General features: G+C 43.7%; 1 protein-coding gene across 2 annotated transcripts in view; it reads left to right on the top strand.

The window, feature by feature from the left end:
* Nucleotides 1–856: 856 nt before the first annotated feature.
* Nucleotides 857–25,933, top strand: part of ANKRD52 (ankyrin repeat domain 52) — a 67,069-nt gene continuing 41,992 nt past the window's right edge. For both annotated transcript variants that reach the window (XM_056851750.1, XM_056851743.1), the window contains exons 1-6: nucleotides 857–973; nucleotides 7,237–7,320; nucleotides 14,441–14,519; nucleotides 15,806–15,876; nucleotides 22,531–22,731; nucleotides 24,616–24,703. In XM_056851750.1, the coding sequence (XP_056707728.1) occupies nucleotides 947–973; nucleotides 7,237–7,320; nucleotides 14,441–14,519; nucleotides 15,806–15,876; nucleotides 22,531–22,731; nucleotides 24,616–24,703 (550 nt within the window). In that variant the 5' untranslated portion in view covers nucleotides 857–946. The remainder of the gene's footprint in view (nucleotides 974–7,236; nucleotides 7,321–14,440; nucleotides 14,520–15,805; nucleotides 15,877–22,530; nucleotides 22,732–24,615; nucleotides 24,704–25,933) is intronic.

Below are 25,933 nucleotides of genomic sequence, written 5' to 3'. Positions count from 1 at the left end.
ATTCACACTCCTCTTCTTAGGAGGTGGGGTGGCTCACACACAGACTTTGACTATGTCTTACAGACATCGTCAGTGGGCAGGGCCGGTGCTACCATTAGGCAAATGAGGTGGTCGCCTAGGGCGCAGACCTCAGAGGGGCGCAGAACTGGCCCCAGGGGCACAGTTTTTAAGAGATTCGTTTCTTGGAGGGAGGGGGGGGATGCAACTGACAATTTTTTTGTTTAAAGGTAAGTACCACAATAGTGCTATGGGATATAATTAATTACACCGTCTTCTAAAAAGTTTTGTAGGAATGCATCAGGCTTTTCATTTTTTTCCTACAAGACATCTGTTTTTGAAAATCGGTTAGCTATGAGGGGGCACAAGTAGTTCCAATCAATCGTTATTTTACGGTCATTTGACCAAAAATGGAACACATCTAATCAAAAGTAACATAAATTTGTAATAAAACAGTATCAGTCAATCGAAAAGTCCACAAAATAAAATATACCAATAAACTCCCCTATCTAAAAAGGTAAGCATGCTGGCTTCTAAAACGTCCATCTATCAAATTGTACCTATTTGTACATTACATCCTTTGGGGCCTTAGATATAGCAGCACCAAATTTGGCCACCCATCTCGACGTTTGTGCGTGACTATTTTGCAGCAGTCCAGCCGTGCCTAGGGCGAAAACGAGGCCCTGCGATTCCTGCCCGCTCTCTTGCGTCCCTGCGGGGCTGGGCAGGCCGTGGTGGCTGGGCCTCCCCGGCAGGGGTCGCTACGTCGGCAAGGGCCTTCCTCCGCTCTTTCTCCAGTGGGCGGACTCGGTTCCTCCCCGCCCGCCCGCCTCACAGCAGCCACAGGGGTGGGGGGTGCTGCGGCCGCGGAAGCTCGATCGATGCCGGGAGCTCGGAGGCGGCGGCGGCGCTGCTGAGTGAGGGGGGGCGGCGGCGGCCCCGCCCGGAGATGGGGATTCTCAGCATCACGGACCAGGTACGGTGGGGAAGAGAAAGAGGCCGGGGCGCTCGCCCCTTCCTTGCATTTCCTTCGCACACAGCCTCCTTCCTCGCCGTCCCCGTTACGCCAGCCTGGGGATTCGCGGCCTAGCTGTGGAGCCGCCCAGCTAGTTCGGCGGGAACATCCCGGTTTGCCTTCGCAGGCGGGGGGGGGGGGGAGGGATCCGACCCGAAGTGCAGCAGGGTAAACAAGGGAAGGCAGAAGAACGGAGAAGAGGCGGGTCTGGGCTGGGCCCGGCCCAGATGCTGTCGACATCCAGAGAAGGCCGGCGGCGCCTGGGTTTGGCGTAGTTTGTTTCCCGCCTAAGGAGAAGGAGCTCTGATCTCCCCCGTCCCCTGCTTGTATCCCGCATTTCCACCTGCAGCCTCACTCCCCCTACTTATTTCCCGTTTTGTTCCACCACTGCGCTCCTGTTCCCACCACTTTGTTCGATCCTCACCTTCCATTTTTAAGAGCCTCTTCAAAAAGGATTCCTTTTTAGAAATGAGCTTTTTCGAGACAGGGAACCCATCACAATGGGAAGGGGAAAGCTGCACCCTGAAGAACAGACGCTTCTAAGCAAAAGCAACGTAATAGGCTTCATTATGCCCATCTAGAGTAACAGAAAAACAACGTGCTATTTCGATCCTGTGCTTTTTGATTTTTTTTAGTAGAAGTGAATGTTCTTCAGGGTGCAGCTTCTCTCTTCACCTTCATAATGTGTATTTTCGTTTTAGCCCTAATAAAAACTATTGAATGGCTTTTATTTCAGGACATTGCTTTGGACCAGTGTAGCTACTTGCAGCCTTTTCTGCAACTTCAGAGGCACAAGAGCCTTCTCAGGGTGTGGATCTTGCAACTCTGTCATTTTTCCATAGCCTTTTTTCCCCATTCCTGAATGCTTGGCTCACAGATTGTTGTGTTTTGTTCCCTCCTTGCCAGCATTTTCTTCTTATTTTTTACATACACACACTCTTCAAGGTATTGGAGCAGATGGTTCAAGTTTCCTGTCATTCCTCAGGAGATGTTTCTCTAACGATCTTGTAGTTAAGCCACTGGTCCAGGGCCAGGAACCTTGTCAGTCTTGCTGCCCACGGTGCCTTGTGATGAATACATGTATATATGCAGGTGCGCTAGTAATTTGTTGTGGCCTTCTAAATTCTTGTTTGCATTCATATAAAAACAGTGGCAAAGCGGTGGTTTGCATACTCTCTGTAAAGTCTCGTTTTTTTTTGTTGGCCTTTGTTTTGTCATGGCCTGGCTGCATATTCTCTTTTTTCTGTGCCTTCCCTATGCATTTAACCAAACTTACTATAGCTACAGAATTAGCATGTCTTTTTCCCAGTTAGGGTTGCACTTTAGGCTGTGTGTGTCTCAGTAGGGTGATGTTTTTTTCCAGTAGGGTGATGGTTGGTCCTCCATCTGTGCACTTAACTGTGAATGTCTGTTCTCAAGTCTCTCTCATACTTTTGATTTTTTTAAAGTGATGCTCCTTGCTCTGTGGAAGAAGTGGAGTCCACCATGCAGCTTACATGATACAGAAAAAACCTCAGTGGCTGTAATTGTGTTCCCATGACATGGACTTCGCTTTCTTTATCTAGAAGGGTAGTTGCACTCAGCATGAATAAATGTATTGACAATATCAAGCAGAATTGCATTTGTTTAAAAGAAATAGCTTGATGAATTGTTCCTTTTCATTCTTCATTATGATTAGAGTTTTTACTACTTGGCCAAATATTTGCTGTATTGTTGCAGTGTCAGAGTTTTACATTCTATTTGAAAGAACAAAGTTTTACTGATAAAATGCCTGTCAGGATTTTAGGGGGGGAGGGCTTGCCCCTGCAATCCAGCATCCAGATTGCCACAGGGCAAAGAAAGAATTAGACTAGTTCTCCAGGTTTGTCTCTGATCTTTTGTTGCCTGATGATGGGCTATCAAGTGGGCTGTTTTCTTCACACAAGCTAGTTTTTTAGCAGTTGTCTGGATGCATTTTGCACAAACATGCATATCCTCTCCTGTTTTTTGGAGATGGAAGTTAGAGATAGATGAGAAACCCAGTTTCTATCTGTATGAGAAATTAATAATCGCTTTCATAGCATCTCTGTGCAAGCGCTTTCAATAATTCTCATATATCCTTCACTTCAATCCTGGAAAAATCCCTAGGTTCTAAGAGCGTGGGTTAGAACTTTCATATTGATATAACCCCCTGTTCCATATGGGATTATTTACTTTTTTTTAATGCCATTGGCTCTTGGGAATTTAAAATACTTTCCCAGCCCCATTCATATTCACATTATGTGGTTGGGAAGCAAGTATACACTTGGCACTTGCGTATTTGCTATAGACCATACAAACAAGATCTGGATTTTTGTTTCTCTTGTGAATAGTGGGGATGTGTTGTGCCACTTTGCAGAAGAAGCCGCAGGACATAATAGTGTAGGGACTATCTCCTCTTTAAAGGAGGGATGCTGAGTTTGCAGCATTCCATGTGGATGACTCATCCCTTCCCCTTTATGCCCCTTTTCCTGCTTTATCCAAGTACTTTGGATAGAGGGAAATAAACCTGGGGTTTGCTGGACATAAATATTTCTCTGGAAAGAGATGCAGAAGCTGAAGGAAGATGAGATGAGCAGATGGGGCTGGCATCAGTTCTTCCTTGTACTAGCCTGTGCTTGTATGTGGGAGGGCCATGAGGGCATTTGCAACAGCTCTCAGCTGTATCTCTCTCCCCCCCCCCATTGTGGTTTAGAGCTGTACCAGGATCTGTCTTGCTTGTGATTTTGGATTACATTTCAATTTAGTGTATGTCCTGCACACCAGAGCTATAAACGGTAAATAGTTGTGAGCAGTTTTACAACATCATCTTGAGTACTGTGTGTGTCGAGGGAAAGGGTTGGTAGAGTTACGCAGCCAAAATGAATTTACATTCTGATCAGTGTACTGAGAAATAGGCAGCAGCATGTTTGTTTGGGGGATTATATGCCGTTGGAAGGTGGTAACTGCTTGACAGCACAGCTAACACACATTGTGTTCTCAGATCAATATGATTTATTCCCTCAAGCAGTTGGAGAACATCTTCTCAGCCTCGAGGCTGCCTGTCAGTTTTACAGGCTCTGATTGGATGTCATGAAGAAAGTGTTAAAGTGTTAGAAGAAGGGGTTTTTTTTAGGGGGGAGGGGTTTTTTAAGGGTTTCAGCTAAAAAGCTGAAATTGTGGAATTTGGTCCTAGGTTCAAAATATACCCCCTTAGGTTGTTTCTGTAGCCTTAATCCAGGCATGACTATTCAGCCTGTTTTCTAAATACACAAAACGGGAATTATATACTTTACTGAGCTTTCAAGCAGAACAATGAGCTAAAGAAACATTCACTACTTTGTTCAGGTTTTCTCTGGGTAGGCTGTGAATCTAAAAAGGATATTTAAAAGTGACCTTTCATCTCTAGGACGCCTAAATTAAATCCTTGTAATGCCTTTGGGTAAAAATTTCATCCAGAATATGTTTCTATCCCAAAATCTTAAGAGTTACGGTTTGCTGAAACTTCAAAATGATTTGGAAAAGGGCTGTTTAGTGCTGGTGAAAACTGAGAGAGCATTATTTTCTCTTTAATCGCTTGAACTAGTTCTTAAATACACTGTTCTGAATCTCTCTGAAACTTTCAGTGGGCCTGCTTGAATGCTGTTGCCCCCAGGGATTAAACTTGATGAGAGATTAGTAGTGGGCAACACGCTCCTGCGTTTCCTCTTCTGCCCATTACTGTAAGGCACAGGTAGGGAACCTTTTTTCCGCCAAGGGCCATTTGGATATTTATAACATCATTCGTGGGCCATACAAAATTATCAACTTAAAAATTAGCCAACCAAGCCCTAAGCAGACAGCTGCCCCAGATGACCCCCCCCCCGGTGCGGGCCCGGGTGGGAAAGGGTTAATACAGTTTCTTGGGTGGTCCTAGCAGCTCCATAGCTAACTACTCTTCTGCAAGGGGGTAAAAGGTTCCTTTTCTCGGCAAAACAAACTCACAACTGCCTTGAATAGAGGCTATTCCTGTCTGCGGGAGGGGGCGGATCTCCAGTCTAAGATCCTTCTGAGCTAGAGATCTGCCAGGACCCATGAAGGGCCAGACCAAATGATTTCGCGGGCCTTAAACGGCCCCCGGGCCTGATGTTCCCCACCCTGCTGTAGGGAGAAGCAAGCAGCAAGTTACTTGAATGTAGGATATCCTCCATTGGGTTGTTCATCTGATCAGCACATACATACTAAAACAACCTACACATTCCACTGCACTAGCATAATCCCTAATATCCTTTGGCTGCACTGATGTTGAAGGAGGATATCCATATACAGTGGGAGGTCTTGCCTATACGTCAACACAAATATTTATGCTGGGGCTGCAGAAACAAAGCAAAAGGGAGGTGGGAGAATAAGGAGGGACAGGCATTGTGATTCCTTTATGTTTTATACAAAGAGACCTATGCCACATCCCTCAAGTTCTTTGTGCTCTCATTGCAGAAATAGGCTGTAGTGATTCCCCAATCATGTCTGCCGTTTCTGTGTACAAAGAATTTACTACACAGGCCTCCACAAATCTGCTTGCCAGTAGCTTTGAGTAGGGCAGCCACCTGATCCGTGATTGTTGATGGTGGTCAGAGGAGTTTGGTCCTAGAGTTCTGGCTGATAGAAGAATACCCAGGAATCAAGGGCCAGATGCCATGATCATGCAAAAGCTTGTTGGGTCTATGGGTGCTCCGTGCTTGTCCCAATTGGCTGTGCTTTGTGCTTGTGGCAGCAACTGGGGCTTTAAGGAGCCAATAGAGGATAGAAAAGGAGCGATGCCCAAGAGTAGAAGCTGGAGGCAGGTGGTGGCATGAGCTGCTGACATTGTCACTCCCTAATTTATGTTGCCTGACGCATCTGAGTTGATGGCCTGCTTACTGTCTCTGCTACATAAAGCTGTGTCCTCCTAGAGTGCAAGCCAGGTATCCATAATTGAAAGGACTGATGCTTCTGATCCCTAGGGGGTTATGCAGATAACCAGAAAGCAAGAAGCAACAAGGGGAGGAAATTCCCCATGCTAGAACACAAAGGAAGCAAAAATATACCTACCAAGAGCTTCACTGTGCCTCAAGTCTCCTCCTTGTGACCCTATCAGGTAGGGAGTATGAACTCAGGCAACCCTGACCTCAGTAGTTCGCAGCAGCACATGTAGCTCTCCTCCCCTGAGTTCTGCCTGTGAGTGTGGGGTGGGGGAGTCTCTTACATTACACAGTTTTGGAACAAGCAGGAGTTTGTCTGGAACACAGAGAACTTGGGGTAGGGGCTGCTTGTGTTGCACTGCACTTTGGAGCAAGTGGGTAGCAGTGTGAGTTGTGCAGAGCTCAACAAAACTTTACAGAGGCACACCCTTTATGTGTGTGTGCCAGAGTACTCAGGATAGAGGATGAATTGGTGGCAACCACATAATGGCTTGGCTACCAGGCTAAGCCAAATTTTGTCGGCCATGTTCCTATGTAGAAAAAATGGCCCTGGAATTCAGAATAATTCTAGCCGTGCCCTGATCTTCTATGAAAGGCAGTTTCTGAGAGATCTGCATATGCCAGCTCTGAAAACTTGGTTGTACGTCTCGCCTTTCTCCATCCTTTTCATTGACTGACCAGTGGTGTGGATGATGCTGTGAGTAGTTGAGAGAATTTCAGTAGGTCAGTGCTGAGCAGTACAGCTAAGAATGAGCTTAATGGTTATTTGGATTGTTGTGCTCTTACTGCTTTTGTTCAAGGACAAATTGATTTATCATAATCATTTTTAACATGAATGGATGTCTCCATGGGAGTAGGAAATAAAAGTCCACAAGATTTGACTTAATTTGTCCTTTCACCTCCACCTGGTTACAGTCTGTACTCGCAGATCTCTTTATTTCTTGTAGTGTCTCAAATCTTGTCATGTTCATGTCTCTTGGGAGGGACGTAACTGAGCTTCAAGGTGCACTCTTCAAGCGTATGAGGCTTCTGAACTAACCTTTGGCTTTGTGTATATATAACATTGAAAGTACAATCCTTGCCTTAGTAGAGCTAGAAATTGTATCTTTCTGAAATCTGAATAATCTTTTGGCACTTCTGCTGCTCGTTGTTGATGGTGGTAGATTAGCTGATCCAGTGTAAGGCTGCTTTTTATTCCTTATTTAAATGCTTCTGGGGTATCATGGTATGAATAAGTCATTCCTTTCTGCATCCTGCTTATTTTACACCTGTTTTCCCCCTCTTTTATAGCCTCCTCTGGTCCAAGCCATCTTTAATCGTGATATAGAGGAGGTGCGGTCGCTGCTGAATCAGAAGGATAATATCAATGTATTGGTAAGTGTTAGAGCACCAGATTTTTTTGCACAATCTAGGTACTATGTGAACAAAGTTATCTGAAAATCACATTTCCCTGTTTCTTGCCATCTGGGTATGATTTCCCACAGTGTGGGTGGGGTTTGGGGAGAGGGCTCCTGGGGTTTCGACAATAACTTTCTATGCAGCCTCCATCCAGTCAACTGTGTTGCTTTTAGTATCTCGCCTTATAAGAGGAAGTTGCTAAAGTTCCCTGCTTCAAAGCTTGGTGTAATTATTGGTTTATTTGGCCATTGTGTAACAGTGGGGGTTACCGCACTTGTATTCCCAGTGATGTATTAAGAGTTTGAAAACGTTATAAAAAATACTGTTCGCACTTTGTTTGGCCCCTTTAGCTGTGAAGACGTCTTCCAACCATTTATAAGCCGTGGTATCCAAAACCCTTTTAAAGCGATGTTTTTTACAACATTTTCAAACTCTTAATACATCGCTGGGAATACAAAGTGCGGTAACCCCCAGTGACTGAATATTGTCCTGGCTTCAGAATCCTGCTTAATCATGCTCTGGATGGTTTGACTTGAGCAACTTGTTTCTTCTCATCCTTGGTTCCCTGTTGGTAAGAAGTGCTTAAAGATGAACACTGTGGGGTTGGGTAAGGATTGTAAAGTACTTGCACACTTCAAAGTACGAGCTAGGCTCAAATCAGTAAATGTTGACTTTGTTGGAAATCATCTGTACCAGATGTATTGATCTAGCAGAGTGGTGGATGGTGCTGGAATCAGCTGTTCTTTTTGGCACTTTATGAGTTCTAGATTAGTCTCATGGCCACTGGGTGAGAACAGCCTGTGTTAACAGCATTGTTCATCTTGTTCTTGTGTAGGCCATGAAGCAGTAATTGGCTCTTCATTTCATCTTGGCTCATTCTGCACTGGCATGTGTAGTAGATAACATAGTATGATACATAAGTGATTCACTTTGGGGTGCTAATTATGAGCTGACCTCATCTCTTACAACTAGAAAGGTCAGTCTTCCTGTGTTTGGAGCAAGCAAGCAAAACTAATGATTGTATGCACTTCTGCTTGTGTTGTGCAGCATGAGAACTTATTGGTAGCACCCATGGCTTAGGAATGTGGTCAATCTACAGCTTTAGTTTTTTGACCCTGTGAGTGTAATGCACTGGTAGGTAAAAGGTAAAGGTCCCCTGTGCAAGCACCGGGTCATTCCTGACCCATGGGGTGACGTCACATCCTGACGTTTCCAAGGCAGACTTTGTTTACGGGGTGGTTTGCCAGTTCCTTCCCCAGTCATCTTCCCTTTACCCCCAGCAAGCTGGGTACTCATTTTACCGACCTCAGAAGGATGGAAGGCTGAGTCAACCTTGAGCCGGCTACCTGAAACCAACTTCCGTTGGAATCAAACTCAGGTCGTGAGCAGTGCTTTGGACTGCAGTACTGCATCTTAACACTCCAAAAGAAAAAGTACAAAGTGTAAATACTGGGAGAAGTATTTTCAGTTAAGGCTAGAGATTGTTAATGATTTTTATATAAGTAACTAATTTTTATACAAAAGTAATTAACAATCTATGATCTCTGCTAAAAGGTTGACTTGCAACTAATCACCTTTTCCAAAAGGAGACTTTCTAAATCCAAATGCTTGTAATAGTATTAAATGGAGGTGTCCTTTGGATTCTGTTCTAAACACCCATGTTTAATACTATTTGGATTTAGAGAAGCTTTCTTTGGAAAAGGTGCTTAGGAATTCTGCATTTGCAAGAGCAATATACCTTTAAAAATGCATAATATTATGATAAAGGATCATATAAGGAACAGGTGAATTGTTTTCCAAACAAGTAAAGGCTAAGATGGTGACATGATTGTATTTTGTGAGGAACAAGGATGTTAGTAGGAGGAAAGGGAGCTTTAAATAAAAGGTGGTGCTCCTGCTAGAACCCAGGGGCCTACATTGGTCAGCTTGTTGTTAAATTTTTGCATGGCTAATAGGACAAGCTCTTTTAAGGCAGGTCTTTGATAGATGAGACACAGTCCTCAGTATGTTGAAGTAGAAGGCAAAATTTCCAACTGTTCTTAGCACATCATACAGTTCAGAAAGACAACAGGACTATCTAATCTAATTCTCTGCTTCAAGAGGTGGACACAAATCCCTCTCCAACTCACCCACAGTTTACCACATTCAAATAGCAGAAGCATATGAGGGCCAATGGAGCAGATGAAACTAGCTGACCCAACCATGCAAAGGGAGCCGAGCTGAACCAAGCAGTGTGCTTCTGGAGAAGGCAAAATAAATGCATGTTGCATCCTCCTTGAGTAAGATTATCTCTGTTGTTAGATTTGGCTGTGATGGTGAAAGAGGAACCAAGATTTTGAGCTTTATTGTATTCCTGAGGGAATGAAAAACAAGAATTAATTCCAAAGGTGCACGTCTGCTATTTGTCTGTTACTACTACAGATGAGTAGTACAGTGGATGGATAGAAAGAAGGCCAAAATTACTTCAGCAGCTGAATTAAGTCTGAACTATATAACCAACATTGTTTAGCAATTCATATGCTTTATCTGAGAGCCAGCATGGTGCAGTAGTTAAGGTGTCGGACTGTGATCTGGGAAACCCAGGTTTGAATCCCTGCTCTGCCATGGAAACTTGCTGGGTGACCTTGGGCCAGTCAAACACTCTCAGCCTTGACTATGGCAAGTATTTGGATGGGAGACCTCCAAGGAATTCCAGGGTTGTGACGCAGAGGCAGGCAATGGCAAACCACCTCCAAATGTCTTTTGCCTTGAAAACGCCACCAAAGGTCACCATAAGTCAGCTGTGACTTCACAGTCCCGCCCAAAAAGATGTTATCTGCTCATGCTAAGATGAATGTGCCAACTGGGTCTTGCTCACTTCTGTACTGTGTGATGTGATATCTATTAAGTGTTAGGGCATGCCAATGATAATGGTCATGAATAATTCTGTTGTGCCTGTTTTGCACAGTTCTAAGTGGTATTATAGACAGATATGATAATATTGATTTTTGATTGGGGCTATGGATCGTGTAGAATACTGTATCCAAACGGCAAGATTTAAGCACATTGCATTTTGCTATCTGAAGAACATATTTCAGAAATTCTGAAAACTGTCCTTTAATCCCCACCAGAAGATTTGATAACTGTTGCCTATTTTGTGATAGGACCTGTCCACCAAATATGATGCTGAGAACCTTTTGCTTGATGGCATCTCCAACAATGGTCTGAAGTATTATTAAACATCTTACCAGTGGGGTATAATACCATCTAAACAGGCCATTTTTCTTAATATGTATGTTAATTGATGTACTCCAAATATCTCTAAATATTTTTCACATTTATCATTTTTTACTTCCAGAATCAAATCCCTCTGCCATTTTTCCTGTAAGTTGATTCTTTAACAGTAACCCATAAAATTTTGTTAATAATTCTTTAGAAGATTCTGAATGGAGCAATAAATTCTCCAATTTGTTCAGAGGTTGAAACACATTTACTCTTCTAACTACTTGACTGAAGAAAGTTTTGATTTGCTAATATTGATATTCCATCAAAGCTTTATTCTTTACCCCTCTCTTAAATATTCCCATGGACAGATTTCCCTCTCCTTCAGAAAATTAATAAAATAACTTAAACCCGCCTGTTCCCATCTCAAAAAAGATCCTATGGATCTAAGTTGCTGAAAATCTTTGTTACCTGTAAGTAAGTTCCTAAAAGTGCTATTTTGTATTTTTTCCAAGTGGTATATAACAAGGACCTACTGCGATAGGGTTTGAAGTCTGTCTGTACATTGCCTGTTACCTCTGGCCAAATCAATGGAGTTGTTAACCCTGGTTGTTCAATATGCCATAACTTTCTTAATTGTTGTCCTCTAAACCAGTGGTTCCCAACTTTTTTTCATTTGCGTACCCCTTAACAGCCCATTTCCATAAATTGCACCCTTCATATTACCAATTAATTAATATAGTTGCTGTTATTTCAAATTTATAGCCCAATAATGGGATTAAAAAGCAATTAAATGATAAGGTGAACAGATTTATATTGAAAGATACAATGAATTCAAGTAAATACATAACAGATTATATTAAAGAACTACATTACATTAATACATGACATTTGTTACTTTTAATTTGTTAATAATTGAAAACTTTAATATGTTTTTAAATAATATTTATAAAACAACAAATATTTTATACACAAAAATGTTCAGTGCAATCTTTGAGCTTGATTTGAGGCACAGTTTTTTTGATTCAACTGATGTAAGATACAGTCTTAAATCTGGAACTGCATCCAGCTTACTACAGTATTTATTTTTATAAAGGTATAAGAAGAGAAAGTTCTCTCCGTCTCCATATTTGTAAATGACAACAGAAACTTAAGCACCTTGTCAGAAAGCTGTTCATATTCTTTGCTGATGTCTGCCCAGAAGTTAATAAGGGATTTTTCTTTGAATTCATCTTTTGAAGTAGCATCAGTCGAAAGTTTGATCAGCTTCTCTTTTTCCTTGATTGATCTGGCAGCTCAGAAGTATTCTTAAAGGGATTTGCAAGCCAGTTGTTCTTTTCTCCAGATTTTGAGAAGTACTTCTCGAAAGATGATTTTAGCCCTTTCAAGTGTTCAGTTATTTTCTCGCTCATTTCCTGGGAGAACTGTAGCTTGTTCTCAGATAGGAATACCACATACCAACAGGCATTATAGTGATTTCCTCTCCCCCTGCTCCACCCCCTGTCCCTGATCTTGGAGGAATGAGATCAGCCACTTCAAGGCTGCCCCACATATATCAACATCGGTGAGGCAGTGGGTCAATAGATCATAATCAACCACATCAAACACTGCTGTTAGATCAAGAAATACCAGCAGCACCAAACCATCTTGATCCAGCTGTCTCCAGAGATCATCTGTGAGGGCAACCAGTACTGTCTCCATCCTGTAGCCAGGCCGAAAGCCAGACTGGAATTGGCCCAGGGCCGATGTGTCCTCAGGAAACCCTGGAGCTTTTCTGCTGCTGCTATCTTAACCACCTTACCCAGGAATGGAAGATTTGATACTGGGCAGAAGTTGGCTGGATCAGCAGGAGCCAAAGATGTTTTTTTCAAGAACAGCCTTACCACTACCTCCCTCAACCTCCCCAGGTACCTGAACTCAAGGACAGATTGATAATATCTTCCAGAGGGACCCAAATCCCATCACTGCCAGCTTTCACCAGCCATGATGGGCACAAGTCTAAGAGGCAAGCGGTAGGCTTCACAGCTGCCAGGATCCTGTCGACATTGGCCTGGGAGAGCCGACTGAACTGGTCCAACACAGGACCCGAAGACGGCCAAGGGGCCTCCAGTTCACTAACTGTATCAACATTTGCCAGGAGTTCCTGGCGGAGCAACAAGATTTTATCTGCAAAAAAGCTTGAAAAAGCCTCACAGCTAATGGCTGAATCACTGAGCTTTTGGGAACTCTCAGAGAGGGAAGTTAAAGATCTAATTACCCTAAATAATTGCGCTGGGTGTGAGCTAGCAGATGTGATGGAGATTGCATAAAATTCCTTTTTAGCAGCCTTCACCGCCATCTCATAGGATCTCATAAATGTCCTATACGATATTCTTGTAGCTTCATCACCAGTATGCCACCAAACTGGCTCTAGTTGTCTAAGCTCCTGTTTCATCCTCCATAGCACCATGGTATACCACAGGGCTAGTTTGGACCAGGGGTGAAAAAGACGTCAGGGAGCGAGCTCATTGTTTGATGGCTTCGGACAGACATCTATGCTAGTCAACCACCAGGGCATCCAACGAGTCTCTGGGGGGCATCGGATCCTGCAGAGTATTCTGGAAACCAATTGGATCCTTTAGAACTCCTCAGGCGAGCATAAATCAGCTCGCCGCCTATGAAGGGAGTGGCTGGGATACCCAGATGGGCCTTCAGGGCAAAGTGGTCTGTCCACAGCACTCTGTCAGTAGAGACCAGACCCATATCCATCCCCATGCCAAAAATCAAATCCTGAAACCATTTGTGAGAGTCCCAGAGTCACCTTGGAAGACACCAGGTCCAAAGCCTATGAGGAAGCAGCCACATCAGCATTGATGTTGAAGTCCCCCCAGAACTATCAGCCTAGGGAACTCCAAGGCCCACCCCAACACCGCCTCCAGCAGACTTGACCGGGTAACTGCTGGTGTGCTAGGCAGTTGGTACACCAGCCAGATAGCCAAACTCTCATCAGCATTCCACACCAGTCCATCAACAATCAATATCGGCGATCTCTGAGAACTTACAATAAATGTTGATGTTCAGTTATACATTATATACCACTCAGGAGTTTGTTATTCCATCACCTTACACAATAACTGTCATAGCAACTGAACATCATCAAAATTAGCCATCCCTTTTTATTGGGTTTATAGCCTTCTCTATCCCAGTAAATGTTAGACTTTTAAAATGATAGCACAGGTTAAGGGTTTTTGTTCTAATCAGGATCAGTGTCTAAAAGATCCGTGGCTTTTTATTCTGAACTTGTACTTTGAGATTCATAGACTTCGGAAAAGAGAAAATTTATCAGTGAGCAATACCTGTGGTGACTTGCTAGTCCTTGACCCCAAGTATTAAGTCATAATAAAAATACACAAACTGTTGTACGGTGGGATATCTAACAGAGTTTTCCCTGCACTTTTTATTTTGCTATTTTGTTTAAGAGATTATAAATTTACATTAAGTATCAATTTCATTTTCACCAGAAAATCTATTACAGTTGAAACAAAAAAGATGATTTAAATAAAATATTTTAAATTACAAAAATATTGATTTTAATCCACGCCTCTAAAAGGTGAATGTTGTGGCACCAACTGCTTCTACAAGCAAATATTACTGCTTTGAGGCAAAAGAATTTGGATGTTGGGGCTGACGACACACCAGCATTAAAATTCTCATTTATGTCTGGGTACATTTTTGACCCCTGCAAACTGTGAGCTCCAATAAATATTTAGGTAGATAAGCCCAAAGATTTCGCAGCAGATCTAAGCACAGCAAGATGGTGTTTTCATGAGGCGAGAAGACCTAGGCAGTGAAGGACATGGATACTATATTCTATTTGGTCATCTTCTAATGACAGCATCATTTTGTTTAAAATCAGGACCAAGAAAGACGAACCCCTTTGCATGCAGCAGCATACTTGGGAGAATCTTCAATTGTTGAACTCCTAATACTATCAGGTAAGAAATATAGATGTGCACATTCTAACTGGAAAACAGTCTCATATGATTTGAAAGCAGAAGACGTTCATGTTATGGAGGGTAGCTTTAGAGGGCAAATGTTCTCCATAATGAAGAAAATAATCTGTGGGGAAAACAGCAGTCGCCTTCAGCTTGGGATTCAGGGAACAGCCCAGCTCAGGAAGAGCCATTACAGTGCACCATGTCCTGCAGAGTTTGTATATCCTTTCCTGAAGGAACTGGTGGCTATCTGGCTCAGGCTTGTATAAAGAGGGCCAAATTGTCAGGAGTAGCTGGAGTTGAGAAAGCATTATATTTCAGACATGAGTAATGCTGTAAGCGGCCACTTAGTCCCTATAGCTAGAGAGCATTGGGTTTAAATCTGCCAGATCTGAACTCAAATCCCTGTTTGGCATTATCCTTTGGAAAGTCACTATTCCTCATCCTGGGTTTGAAATTTTTTAAAAGAGGAGTTATAACTATGATTAGAATGGTTGCAAGAAGTAAATGAGACACCATAAAATGTTTTAGCCCTTTCTAAATTAAAAATGCTATTGTTAGCAGATTGCTGCAAGTAATAATTATTATTGCTAGTCATGATCCTGGAGATTTGGGGAACTGTTCTGGTTGCATTTATTTAAAGCTAACTCTTTCTGTGTGGGATGCAGGGCAGAGTCTGCTTTCTGGACTGTGAAGCCAGGGCAGATGGTTCTCATTGAATATGTTCTGAATTTCCCCAAAATAATGGCCATGGCAGAAGATAGGTAGTAAGGGCTTATAGTTTTTGAAAACACTTCATTCTGTCCCAAATAATTTTTTTCCTTTTTTAAAAAGATGGATGAATTCTGTCACAATGAGTAGTTTAACTGTAGTTTAATTGTAGTTATACCTGCTGGGGAGGGTGAATAGAACTCTGAGAACAGAACCCTCCCTTCGTAAAATTTTAAACTGATCCTCAAGCTCCTATCATTTTGCTAAATACACTAGTGTGTTTGGAAGACTTGAGGAAGGTTGCTTAAGAACTAATCCTGTGAATCAGATTTTCTTTTCAGTTACCATCATTGCGATGGTAACAGGATCCTAATGAGCGGGAGGAAGGAGGAAGAAATGCCTTGCTACTCAATTTTTAACAAGATCATGAAATAGAATGTGTTTAGTAGTAACCCTCCAAATGTTGAATGCTCTTCTCAAAACTTGGAGAAACATTTACTTGCCTCTATCAGCTAGTGTCCTATGTGGAATCATAACTCCCCCCTTTTTTCCTTCTTTTTTTTGGGGGGGGGCAGGTGCTAATGTTAATGCAAAGGATACCCTTTGGCTAACCCCGTTACACCGTGCTGCAGCTTCTCGCAATGAGGTATGTACTGATCCATTGGCATTCTCCCTGTTGAAGTGACAAAGTCATGCCCACTGCTGGACTGAGCTAAGCCGCCCTTTAAGCCACTTCATTAACCTTCTCATTTTCATGGTATCTACCCTGAGTCATACTGAAAGCCAATAAGTTTGAGCAGTTGTATTAACAATGTTGTGATGATCTGCACACAAGAGTGTTGTGACGATCTGCACACAAGATTATATCTGAATATAGTCATTGCAGTATGTCAGCAGAGACTGCATGTGATGTTTATCAGCTCCAGGAGCTTTATCATACCTCTGCAAGTTTTATTGATTGGGTTTCAGTTGCATCAGGCATTGGTTCACAAACTTCTGATAGCTGCAGCACACTTCCTTTGATTAAAACAAGAGGCACGTTTCAGTTTTGCACCCAGAAAGAATGTCTTCCCGTTGTGTTCATGTTTGCAAAGAGGCAGGCACAGAGTATTTACTCCCACAGACACACTTCAGGTAGCCTCTGGATCAAGAATAATTCTCTGATCTAATCTTACCTGATGCAAAGACTTGTGGAATAATCTACTCTTGGCAGAGGCTGATTGGAAGGAAATGATTCTAAAGGAGTAGATCATGCACAAATGCAATGACCAATCTGGGCTCTCAGCAGCTTTTAAAGTTTTTTTATTTTTCACAGCCCTAACACACGGTTTTGAGAATTACTGGCTTTGATACATCCCAGGAGTCTCATTTACTACTGTTTCCCTGTAGCCCAGGTAGCATGGATGGCATAATATCAGAACAACATTTTCGCTTTCTGTTGTTGCTAGATATAATTTGTGTTTAATGGTTGGCTGTTTTATTAGAATACATTTTATTTCAATAAGAGACTCAACCTGAAAGTACAGGCTGTTGACAGTCTCCGCTCCAGAATATTGTTTCTTGCAGTGTTGTAAATGAATCCACAAATAGGCTAGTCTACCCATCTACATGATCCTGTATTAAACATTTGTGGACTAAATGGAAAAGCCTCCCTGCCTAGTCACCTGAAAATCATTTTTTTCTTAAGAAAATGAATAGCCCTTCTCATTCAGGTCCTTCTTGTTCAACATTCTGTTTGCCACGGTGGCCAGTGAGATGCCTCCGAGTGACTAGGCAAGTGGCTCTGTACATGCCTGACTAGACATTGCCAATAAACTCATTTTGCATTTATTCTCCAAAACATGGGCCTTTGGGGACAGAATCTTCTGAAATCTGTGCACATTTCTGATCTTACTTTGTGGTCTGCACATTACACTGTGGTGGTATTTGAGCTTATGCAGAATGTTCTTGGAGAAACCTCTAGCACTGAGCTTAAAAGGACTTTTCAGTGTTGGCTCCAACCTCTAAGATGGGGTCCCCAACATGGTGCCATCTTTCCTGGCAACTGTCAAGTATGTTTAGAAAGTGGATGCAACCAGGTAGGGCTTTTGTGCAGAAGGGCTTCTGATTGGCCACTGGAGATGTGATTGGCTGTGCAGATTAAAAAGCATCATGTTACAACAGAGCTTTTGTTTGAAATGCTGAGGAGTTACTATTAGAGTTGCACATAACCTTGCTCCCTGGCATGTTGTGGTTGGTGCAGAAGACTACCTTAAAGTGCAGGATAAGTGGTTGTCTGAGACACACTGGGATCATCTCTTCATCTTCTCCATGTACTGGCCTTTGTTCACTCACTGCTACATATTGGGGAAGGACACACACTCTTCCAGGAATCCATCATTAGGCCCCTTTGAGATTGCGTCACACTCACTGGATCCCATTCACTCCACCTGTCTGTCTTGAAACTGAGCCTTCACTTCATGGCATGAGCCCTCTTCACCACCTTGAACTAAAGATCCCCTTCTGCTCAACCCCTGCTTCAGAAGCCATCTCAAGACCAAGCACCTTCCCAGACACATTAGTTCAATCCTCTGATCTGAGATATCTTGACCAACACTTTGGTTCCAATGGAAGCTTATCAGCTGGCAACAAGACACACACCTGAGCAACCCGTGCCCACACGTGGTCCCGAAACGGATCATTTCACCCCCCTTGGGGTTGGACAAGGATTTGTCTAATTTTGAATGTCCATCTCTCTTACACTCCCCCCTTGTTAGACTCAAAAATAGCTTCACCCTGAAAGTAGCTTCATTTCTGAAGCATTCAAAAAAGCTTTTGCATATGGCCAGAATGTAGGAATCTCTTATCTCAGGACTGGGGTACTTCAGTTGGATGTCACCAAACTGAGATTCACCACAGAGAGAATCCACCTAACCATTACTCTACTGCAATCCTCCGGATTTACAGGAAACTCTTACTGGTACATTCTTATTTCTCAAGAGTGGAAATTCTTCTATTTTTATGCTCCTGCCTCTTATCTGGACCCTTTCAACTGTCCAGTTCACTCAATTTTGGAGTTCCTACAAGCCTTGTGTGGCCAAAGTTTCACAGTAGCCTCATTGCACTTGCACTTTGCAGGTTCTTCTGCTTATTCTCAACAGTTTTCCAAAGGCTTATTGAGACTTTATCATCCACTTCCAAAAACTCTTCCTCTCTGGTACCTTCAGCTGGATGTGCCACATTTAATGAAATGCCCCTTTAAACCTATGCCTTCCTGTAAGCTCCATTTGCTATTGTTAAAGGCAGTAAAGGTAGCTATAACTTCTGTCACATAAGTGAACTCTGTGCTGTTTGGCTACCTTGCCTCCAGTTTCATCTGGACAAGGTGAGCTTACATCCTGATCCTGTCTTTTTTCCCAAGGTACTTGGCGCTTTCCATCTTAACCAATATTTAGTTTTACCTGTCATCTTAAAAAAATTCCTCTGCAGAAGCTGAAAGAGCACTGCATTCCCTCCGTGTCTGCTGGGCTCTTACTTGAGCTGAACAGTGACTTTTCTTAAAGATTGTCACCTGTTGATCTGTCATGGTGGCAATCACAGAGGATTCAAAGTCTCCCATATGCAAGTGGACATCTTCTGGCATCTCTCTCTCTACCAGCTGGCAAATAATCCACTGCCAGAGCATCTTTCTGACTACTCAACCATGGCAAGCTTTTAGGCCTTTGTGTAAGATATACCCATACCCATTTCAGGTGTCTGCACAGCAGCAACCTCGTCTGCCTTCATATGCCACTATGCCTTAGATACTGGAGCATGAAGAGAAGCGACCTTTGGTTGAGCAGTGCTGAACACCTTGTTCCAGGCATGCCTGTTTCTACCTCTAAGCAGGTCAGCTTGCTAGTCTTATCTCATGAGTGTGATGCACAGAGACCATGAAGGAGAACAAGTTGCTTACCTGTAACTGGTGTTCTTTTAGTATCGTCCACGCAGTCACCTTGGCAACAGTGCTTGATTTTTCTTCTGTGTCTTGGAAAGAAGAACTGAGGAGGAAGCATGGCTCTGCCCTCTCTTGAGTATGCATGTGGTTTGAAAGCTTCTCCAAACTGATTCTGCACATGCTTAAATCTTTTCAGCATGATCTCTTGACAAACACCAGTTACAGATAAGCAACCTGTTCTAATCCTGTTTGTAAAAGAGCAAGCCCCCTCCCCGTTAGGCCCCCTATCTGTCTCAGCCCCCTAGTATATCATAAGGGTATATGGGACCAAAGCTAACAGCAAAGAGCAAGGCACTACTTCCTCTAAATGAACCAAAGTTTCCAGGGCTCTCAGAAACCATTTTCGGACCTGTCAAAAGGCTTTGGTTGCTGTCAGACAGATCGGTCAGTTTGCATTTTCCCTGGCCTCCAAGGTGAAACAGATTACAAGACAATGAGAAAAACCCAGCAATCCTCACATAGATAATGAAGCACCCGGAGCAGACCCTTAGCACTCCAATAGCGAATAACCTAATCCTGTCTACAATCAGGACCTGTTCTTCCAATACTAACTAGCCTGTTCTGCATATCTAAATCACCTTCTAGCTACACCATACTTGCAAAACTACCTAAACTGTCATCTCTTCCCCTTCCTGGGAGAATTCCTGAAATCTCATATCTAAAAATCTATACTGGTACTTAATCAAGCAAATCTAGGTATTTTTCTTCACTGGCCTCTACCGCTTGTTCTTTCATACTAAAACAGTTAATCAAGGATTAATCAAGCCTTTGTCCCCTGGCAATGTTTGCTTGCTGGTGAGGTCATAATGCCTCAGGATACATTTCGGGTATAAGCATCTCCCCTCTCACAATGGCAAAGTGTGTCAATTTTTCTGGATCCAAAACAAGCACCCCATGCTGTCAGACCAGCTTCTCTTGCTTCCTCCTGAGAAATGCTGGTTGTTCCTCACTTCACACAGCTGCCATCTTTGGACATCTCTCGTCTGATTGGTAAATATATTTACCCCTGGGAACCTCACATCCTTATGTCCACCCCTCCTTCCTTTTATTTCCTACTTCTTTAATGTATCGGGTTCCATGTGTTTTGCTGTGAGTGTGTATACAATTTGAGTATTTTTAAAATAAAACCCTAAACATTTATACAATGCTTCTTTGTTGAGAGTATTTCCACTGGTGTGCTCATCCCCATAAAAACAGATTCAAAGGTTCTGAGCGCCAACCTCTCGCAAGGCTCATTTCCCCCCCCAAATAAATGGAAACCCCTCTAATTGGTATAATACCCCCACACACATGTGCCCAGCAAAGACTCAGTAAATTATCGTCTTCTCTAGTACAGTGTTGTTGACAAAGAACTGTAGAACATTCCTTCCCTTTCATTGAGTACAACCTTGCACCTGAGTTCAGTGAGCAAGATGATTGCATTGCAGTTAGTAGGATAAAATACGTAAATGGATAATAGCAGAAGTCTGGATGTTAAGGGTGCTGTTGTAAGATCTTACTTGCCTTCCCTGTAAAGCATCAGGTTGCACACATGTAAAGATTGTGGAGTAAGTTTAGGTCATTAATTGTGCTGAGATTGACCTCCCCAGAGAGTGTCCTGCTAGAAAAGTTTCCGTTCTTCCTCACCAGAGTCAGTTAACTTTCTGGCCTCACAGCTTCAGGCCATTTCCAACAGCTGAGAAGCAGTACTTAAAAGCTGGCTCAATTAATTCAGCTCTCTGCTTTAAAAAGGCATCAGCATTTTTCTTTATTGATGGCTGGCTTGGGAGGGGCTTGTAAAGGGGCTCATGCTTGTAACGTAGAGTGAGTTGTAGGATATTATCTTATGCTAACAAAAGGGGAAGCAGTGTCAAAATGTAGGCCAGTGAGCCTACATTTGCCTCCTGCCAACCTCAGGAGTTACTGAAGAGCATTATTCACAAGATCACATGGCTCATCAGTGTAGAGAGCCCACTGTAGAGAGCCCAGAGAGCCCATCAGTGATAAAAAAGCAGTTTTCCTTTGCTTACAGGCTGACTGGAGCTTGGAAGTGAGTTTTGTCAAGCTTTACATGAGCAGCATAACCTGTATTTCTGAAATTGAGCCTGCTGCCATGTGTTAGGAAGTTCTTGGGTACTTCTTCATCATCTTAGGCTGTGACACCCCAGATTGTTGCTACCTCTCCCTGGTTCCTTGTAATCTCCAGTATTCTTCTAGCTTTCCACGTTTTGAAGCTTCAACCTGACATACTGATATTATGAGTCCAGCATGCATGGTACCTGGGAAATTTGGGCAAGAGGATACCTTTTCATGTTGTTAATCTTTTTAGCTGGTATACAGACTAGGGCTGTTGATTCGGTTCGGTCCGAACCGAAAAACAGCCGAATTTCCCGCAATTCGGCGGTTTTTCGGTTCGGACGAACCAAACTCAAAAAAGGGGGAAAACCGGGGAGCCGAATTCGCCGAGTTCGGGGTGTTCCCGAATAAATTTGGTGAATTTGGCCCCTTTAAACAGATCTGTGCCTTCCAGCTGGAAGGCGCAGATCTGTTTCCCCGCCCCCCCCCGGCCTCCAGGGAGCTTCCCTGGAGGCGCGCGGCAGGCCCTTTAAATAGATCTGCGCCTCCCAGCTGGGAGGCACAGATCTATTTAAAGCCCCCCCCCAGCCCTGCCGGGACACCCGGCAGGGCTGGAAGGGGGGGTTTGGGGGGGTCTGGTCTTGCCAGCCCCCCGCCAGCCCTGCCAGGAGTCCCGGCAGGGCTGGCGGGGGGAGGCTTTAAATAGATATGTGCCTCCCAGCCATGATGCTACTTCAAGCTATGTAACCGGAAGTGGTGTTGTGGGACGTTCTAGGATTTACCCAAAAGTCTATGGTTTTTACCACAAAGTTTCAAGTGAATCTTTTGAGCATCCTGTGACTCAGTGATGTAGCCTGAAGTGACATTGAGGCATTGGAGATTTCCATTAACTCAGTCCTGCCTCTGCCAGTCTTCAAGAGGCTCCTGGCTGTCCTCTTCCAATGCTGCTAGATTACTATGCAATGTTACCTCTTACCTTGCTAAAGTTTAGCCCTTCTAGTGTTTCTGGAGCTTTGCTCCTAGCGTACTTCATAAGAACATAAGAAAAGCCCTGCTGGATCAGACCAAGGCCCATCAAGTCCAGCAGTCTGTTCACACACTTCCTTCTCTCCAAGCGCTGCAGGTAATTAGACTGTTTAAAAATCTCTGTTCTTTCCCATAGCACAGTCCTGTCCTCACTCATAGTGCTTTATTATTCCTCTAATGTTCCCTCCTTCTGTCCTGCTCAGCCAGACTTAAAAGCTGTGCCTGTGTTCTTATCCCTGGCAGAAGGCACTTAACCTCCTCCTAAAGCACTCGGCAGATGTCAACGCTCGTGACAAGTATTGGCAAACACCACTGCATGTTGCTGCTGCCAACAGAGCCACCAAGTGTGCTGAGGCCATCATTCCCCTACTCAGTAGTGTTAACGTGGCAGACCGCACTGGCCGCACGGCATTGCACCATGCCGTACACAGCGGGCACATCGAGGTAAGGGAGTATTTGTCTTTGAGAATGCATTTCCTCCTCTGTGAAATGAGGATGAGCTGTGAAGGGAGGTAACCTAGCATGAAAACCATGTTATCTTAGAGCTGTATGTTACATTATAGACCCGTGTTGGCGAACCTATGGCACGGGTGCCACTTCCGGCACGCGTAGCCCTTTCTGCCGGCACGCATGGTTCCTCCAAGCCGCTGGCCTTTCTGGCTCTGCCCCGCCCCGGATGGGGGAGGCTGTAGCCCAGGGGTGGGGAACCTCCGACATCATTGGCAGTGGCCCCCGGACTCTCCCACAGAAGCTGCCGCCATTGCCGCCACTGGAGCGTGCGCGGCTGGCCAGGCGGGTGGGAGAGCGGGGAACAGAAGCCGAGCGCTCACACTCGGCATGGCCGGTGGCTTCTCCGGCGCCCTCTGGGCCTGTGCGGGCGGAGGGGCATGGCTGGTCGGTGGGTGCGAAGGAGGCGCCCTCTGCCCCACCCTGCTCGCCTCTCACAAGCCTGCCACCGCGCCCCACCGAGTGGCAAATCCAAGGCAAAACCTCCCATGCATAAATGGCCTCTTTCTTTTTCTGTCTCCCTCTGTCCTTTTCTTTCTCTCCCTTGCTCCATTTCTTTCTCCCTTTCTCTCTCTTTTTCTTTCTTTCTCTCCCTCCCTTCCTTCCCTTTCCCCCTCCCTTCCCTTCTTTCCTTCCTTCCTTCCTTCCTTCTTTCCCTCCAGCGGCTTCTCCGGCACCCTCTGGGTCTGTGCGGGCGGAGGGGCGTGCAGTCCTATTCCACCTTTGAAGTGCCCACAAGCTATCCTCCAAACACCTTTCCATTTGTCTTGATATGTAGAGAGAAAACACTAAGGAACTAGTTGCCAATCTCCCGGTACTAGCTGGAGATCTGCTATTACAGGTGATCTCCAACCAATAGAGATCAGTTCCCCTGGAAACAATTGCCACTTTGGCAATTGGACTCTATGGCACTGAAGTCCTTCCCCAAACCCCGCCCTCCTCAGGCGCCACCCCAAAACCTCCCACTCATGATGAAGAGGAACTTGGCAACCTTAGCCTCTCCCTCTGGGCCCCCTCTGGGGGTGGCATTCAGGTTAAATTGCCGCATTGGCACTCGGCGATAAATAAGTGGGTTTTTGGTTGCAGTTTGGGCACTCGGTCTCTAAAAGGTTCGCCATCACTGTTATAGACATATGTGTGACAAAACCTGGATGGCTTTTTCTTTCAGAAACTTGGGCGGGGGAGTGTTTGTGTGTGTGGATATTTGAAGGAGAGATTTGACCATGTATGTGTTCAGTGCTGTGTCTCTACCACCTTTTTGCTGCACCCCCCCCCCCCACATGTGCGCTGTCCACATACCAGCCTTTTCTGCAGCCCCTTTATAAAGAAAGTTATAATAAAAATTTCAGAATTTTGTTCCAGAAGCTGCAGACATTGGGCAACTAAAGAATGCTAAATAAGCCTGTTTGCAAAATGGCAGAATCTACATACTTCATTCCAGCCACAGAACTTGGAAGGGTGGATTTTAAGATCAAGATTCCAATCCTTTGGTTCCTGTCTGATTGTCAGGAAAAATTGCATAAATGTTTGTTTTTCTTTGCCTTGCACAGAGATAGGCTTGATGAGAAATAAAACCTGCCACAGTAAAGAGCAGGTTCCTCTTTTGTAGTAAGAATAGCCTTTAGGATGGATCCAGAGCTTTCCCTTCAAGCTACTTCTGTTTGATTTTTGTATTTCTGGATGAACACAAATAGCCTGAATTATTGCATCCCAAGGAGAAAAGTGCTGATTCTAGTAGTATGACGTAAACTGAGGCTCATGTTTGGTTATGGTGTAACATTTGGCTTTACTTTCTGGTCCTACTTCTCCACCTCTTTCTAGATGATAAACCTGCTTTTAAATAAAGGGGCCAATCTGAGCACATGTGATAAGAAGGAGAGACAGCCTATACATTGGGCAGCCTTTCTTGGTAAGTTTTTTTCCCTTCTATGAGGACTCTTACATGTGGTTGCAGTGTTCATATAACAGTATTCTGGTAAGGAGGTACCAAATACTCTGAAAAAAGTACTTGGCAAAGAATTTTAAACGCCTGAGGATTGGTATGCACTGTAGTGAGGCAGAAGAACCCTTAGTTTAAACTTCACTCCTGCCTTAGGCTGCCACTTTGCAATCTGAGTGGGAGGCAAGGCAGCCATGGCTAATCCCCACACTTTTCTCCCAAGTCCTTTTATTGGCCCATTTCCCTCTCCTGATCTGGAAAGTAGAACTTCTGGTGAATTTTAGATTGGGTGAGGGAGGGGGAAGAAGAAGAGTTGGTTTTTATAGACTACAAATCCCATAAAGTTTCTGTTGGAAATATCTGGATTCCAACAGTTTCACACAATTTTAAAATTGGGGGATTTTTAAAAAAAGATATTTTTCTTCCCCACTAATGGAAGCATTTCCCTTTAGGGACCATAGCTGAGTGGTACCCTTACAAGGATGTACTCTAAGTTCTTGTCTTCCTGAGACCTTGGGAAGCCACCTATCAGGCGAGACCACTGTGCTAGATAAACCCACAGTCTGACCCACTGTAAAGTAATTTCATATGTTCTTAAGTAGCAATCCATTTTATTGATGTTACTTCAAATAGATTTGTATTGATTAAAGAATGCAACGTTTCCTACAAGGCCACCACTTTTTAAAAAAGAAAATTGTGTTACTTATGTGTGTGGTTTACCACAAATAACAGGCAGCTGCCAATTGTTGTAACAACCAAACACAGGTATTACATGCTACAAATAGGCAAGTGTGACATATTTCACACAAGATTCATACATCTCCTGCATGAAATCTAGTTTAGCGGAGAGTGAGTTTCTCCACGTCTGGACAAGCCCTATTGTTAAAGTGAGTGATATATATGTTTATTTCTTTAAGCGCCGGTAGGTGGTCCAGTTACTTAAATCCCTCTTTTAGGAATTTTTCCAGTGCAGAAATATCACCTTCCTTTCCAAAAGTGCTTTTTATTATCTAGTATGTATTCTTTTTTCCTTACCTGTATAATTTACAGTGCACTCACATCTTGCTTCCACAAAGATGTCTGCTTTAATTGGATTTTGCTTGCCTTGCACCTGCCTCTGATTTTGGTGCTATCCTTAGTTTCTGATTTGTAATTGCTTTGGACAGCCCCTGGCATGCATGCTAAACAGTGGCATACCAG

This window comes from Euleptes europaea, chromosome 1, assembly GCF_029931775.1.
Source record: "Euleptes europaea isolate rEulEur1 chromosome 1, rEulEur1.hap1, whole genome shotgun sequence".
NCBI classification, from domain to species: Eukaryota; Metazoa; Chordata; class Lepidosauria; order Squamata; family Sphaerodactylidae; genus Euleptes; species Euleptes europaea.
This window is presented reverse-complemented; position numbering and strand designations above follow the sequence as displayed.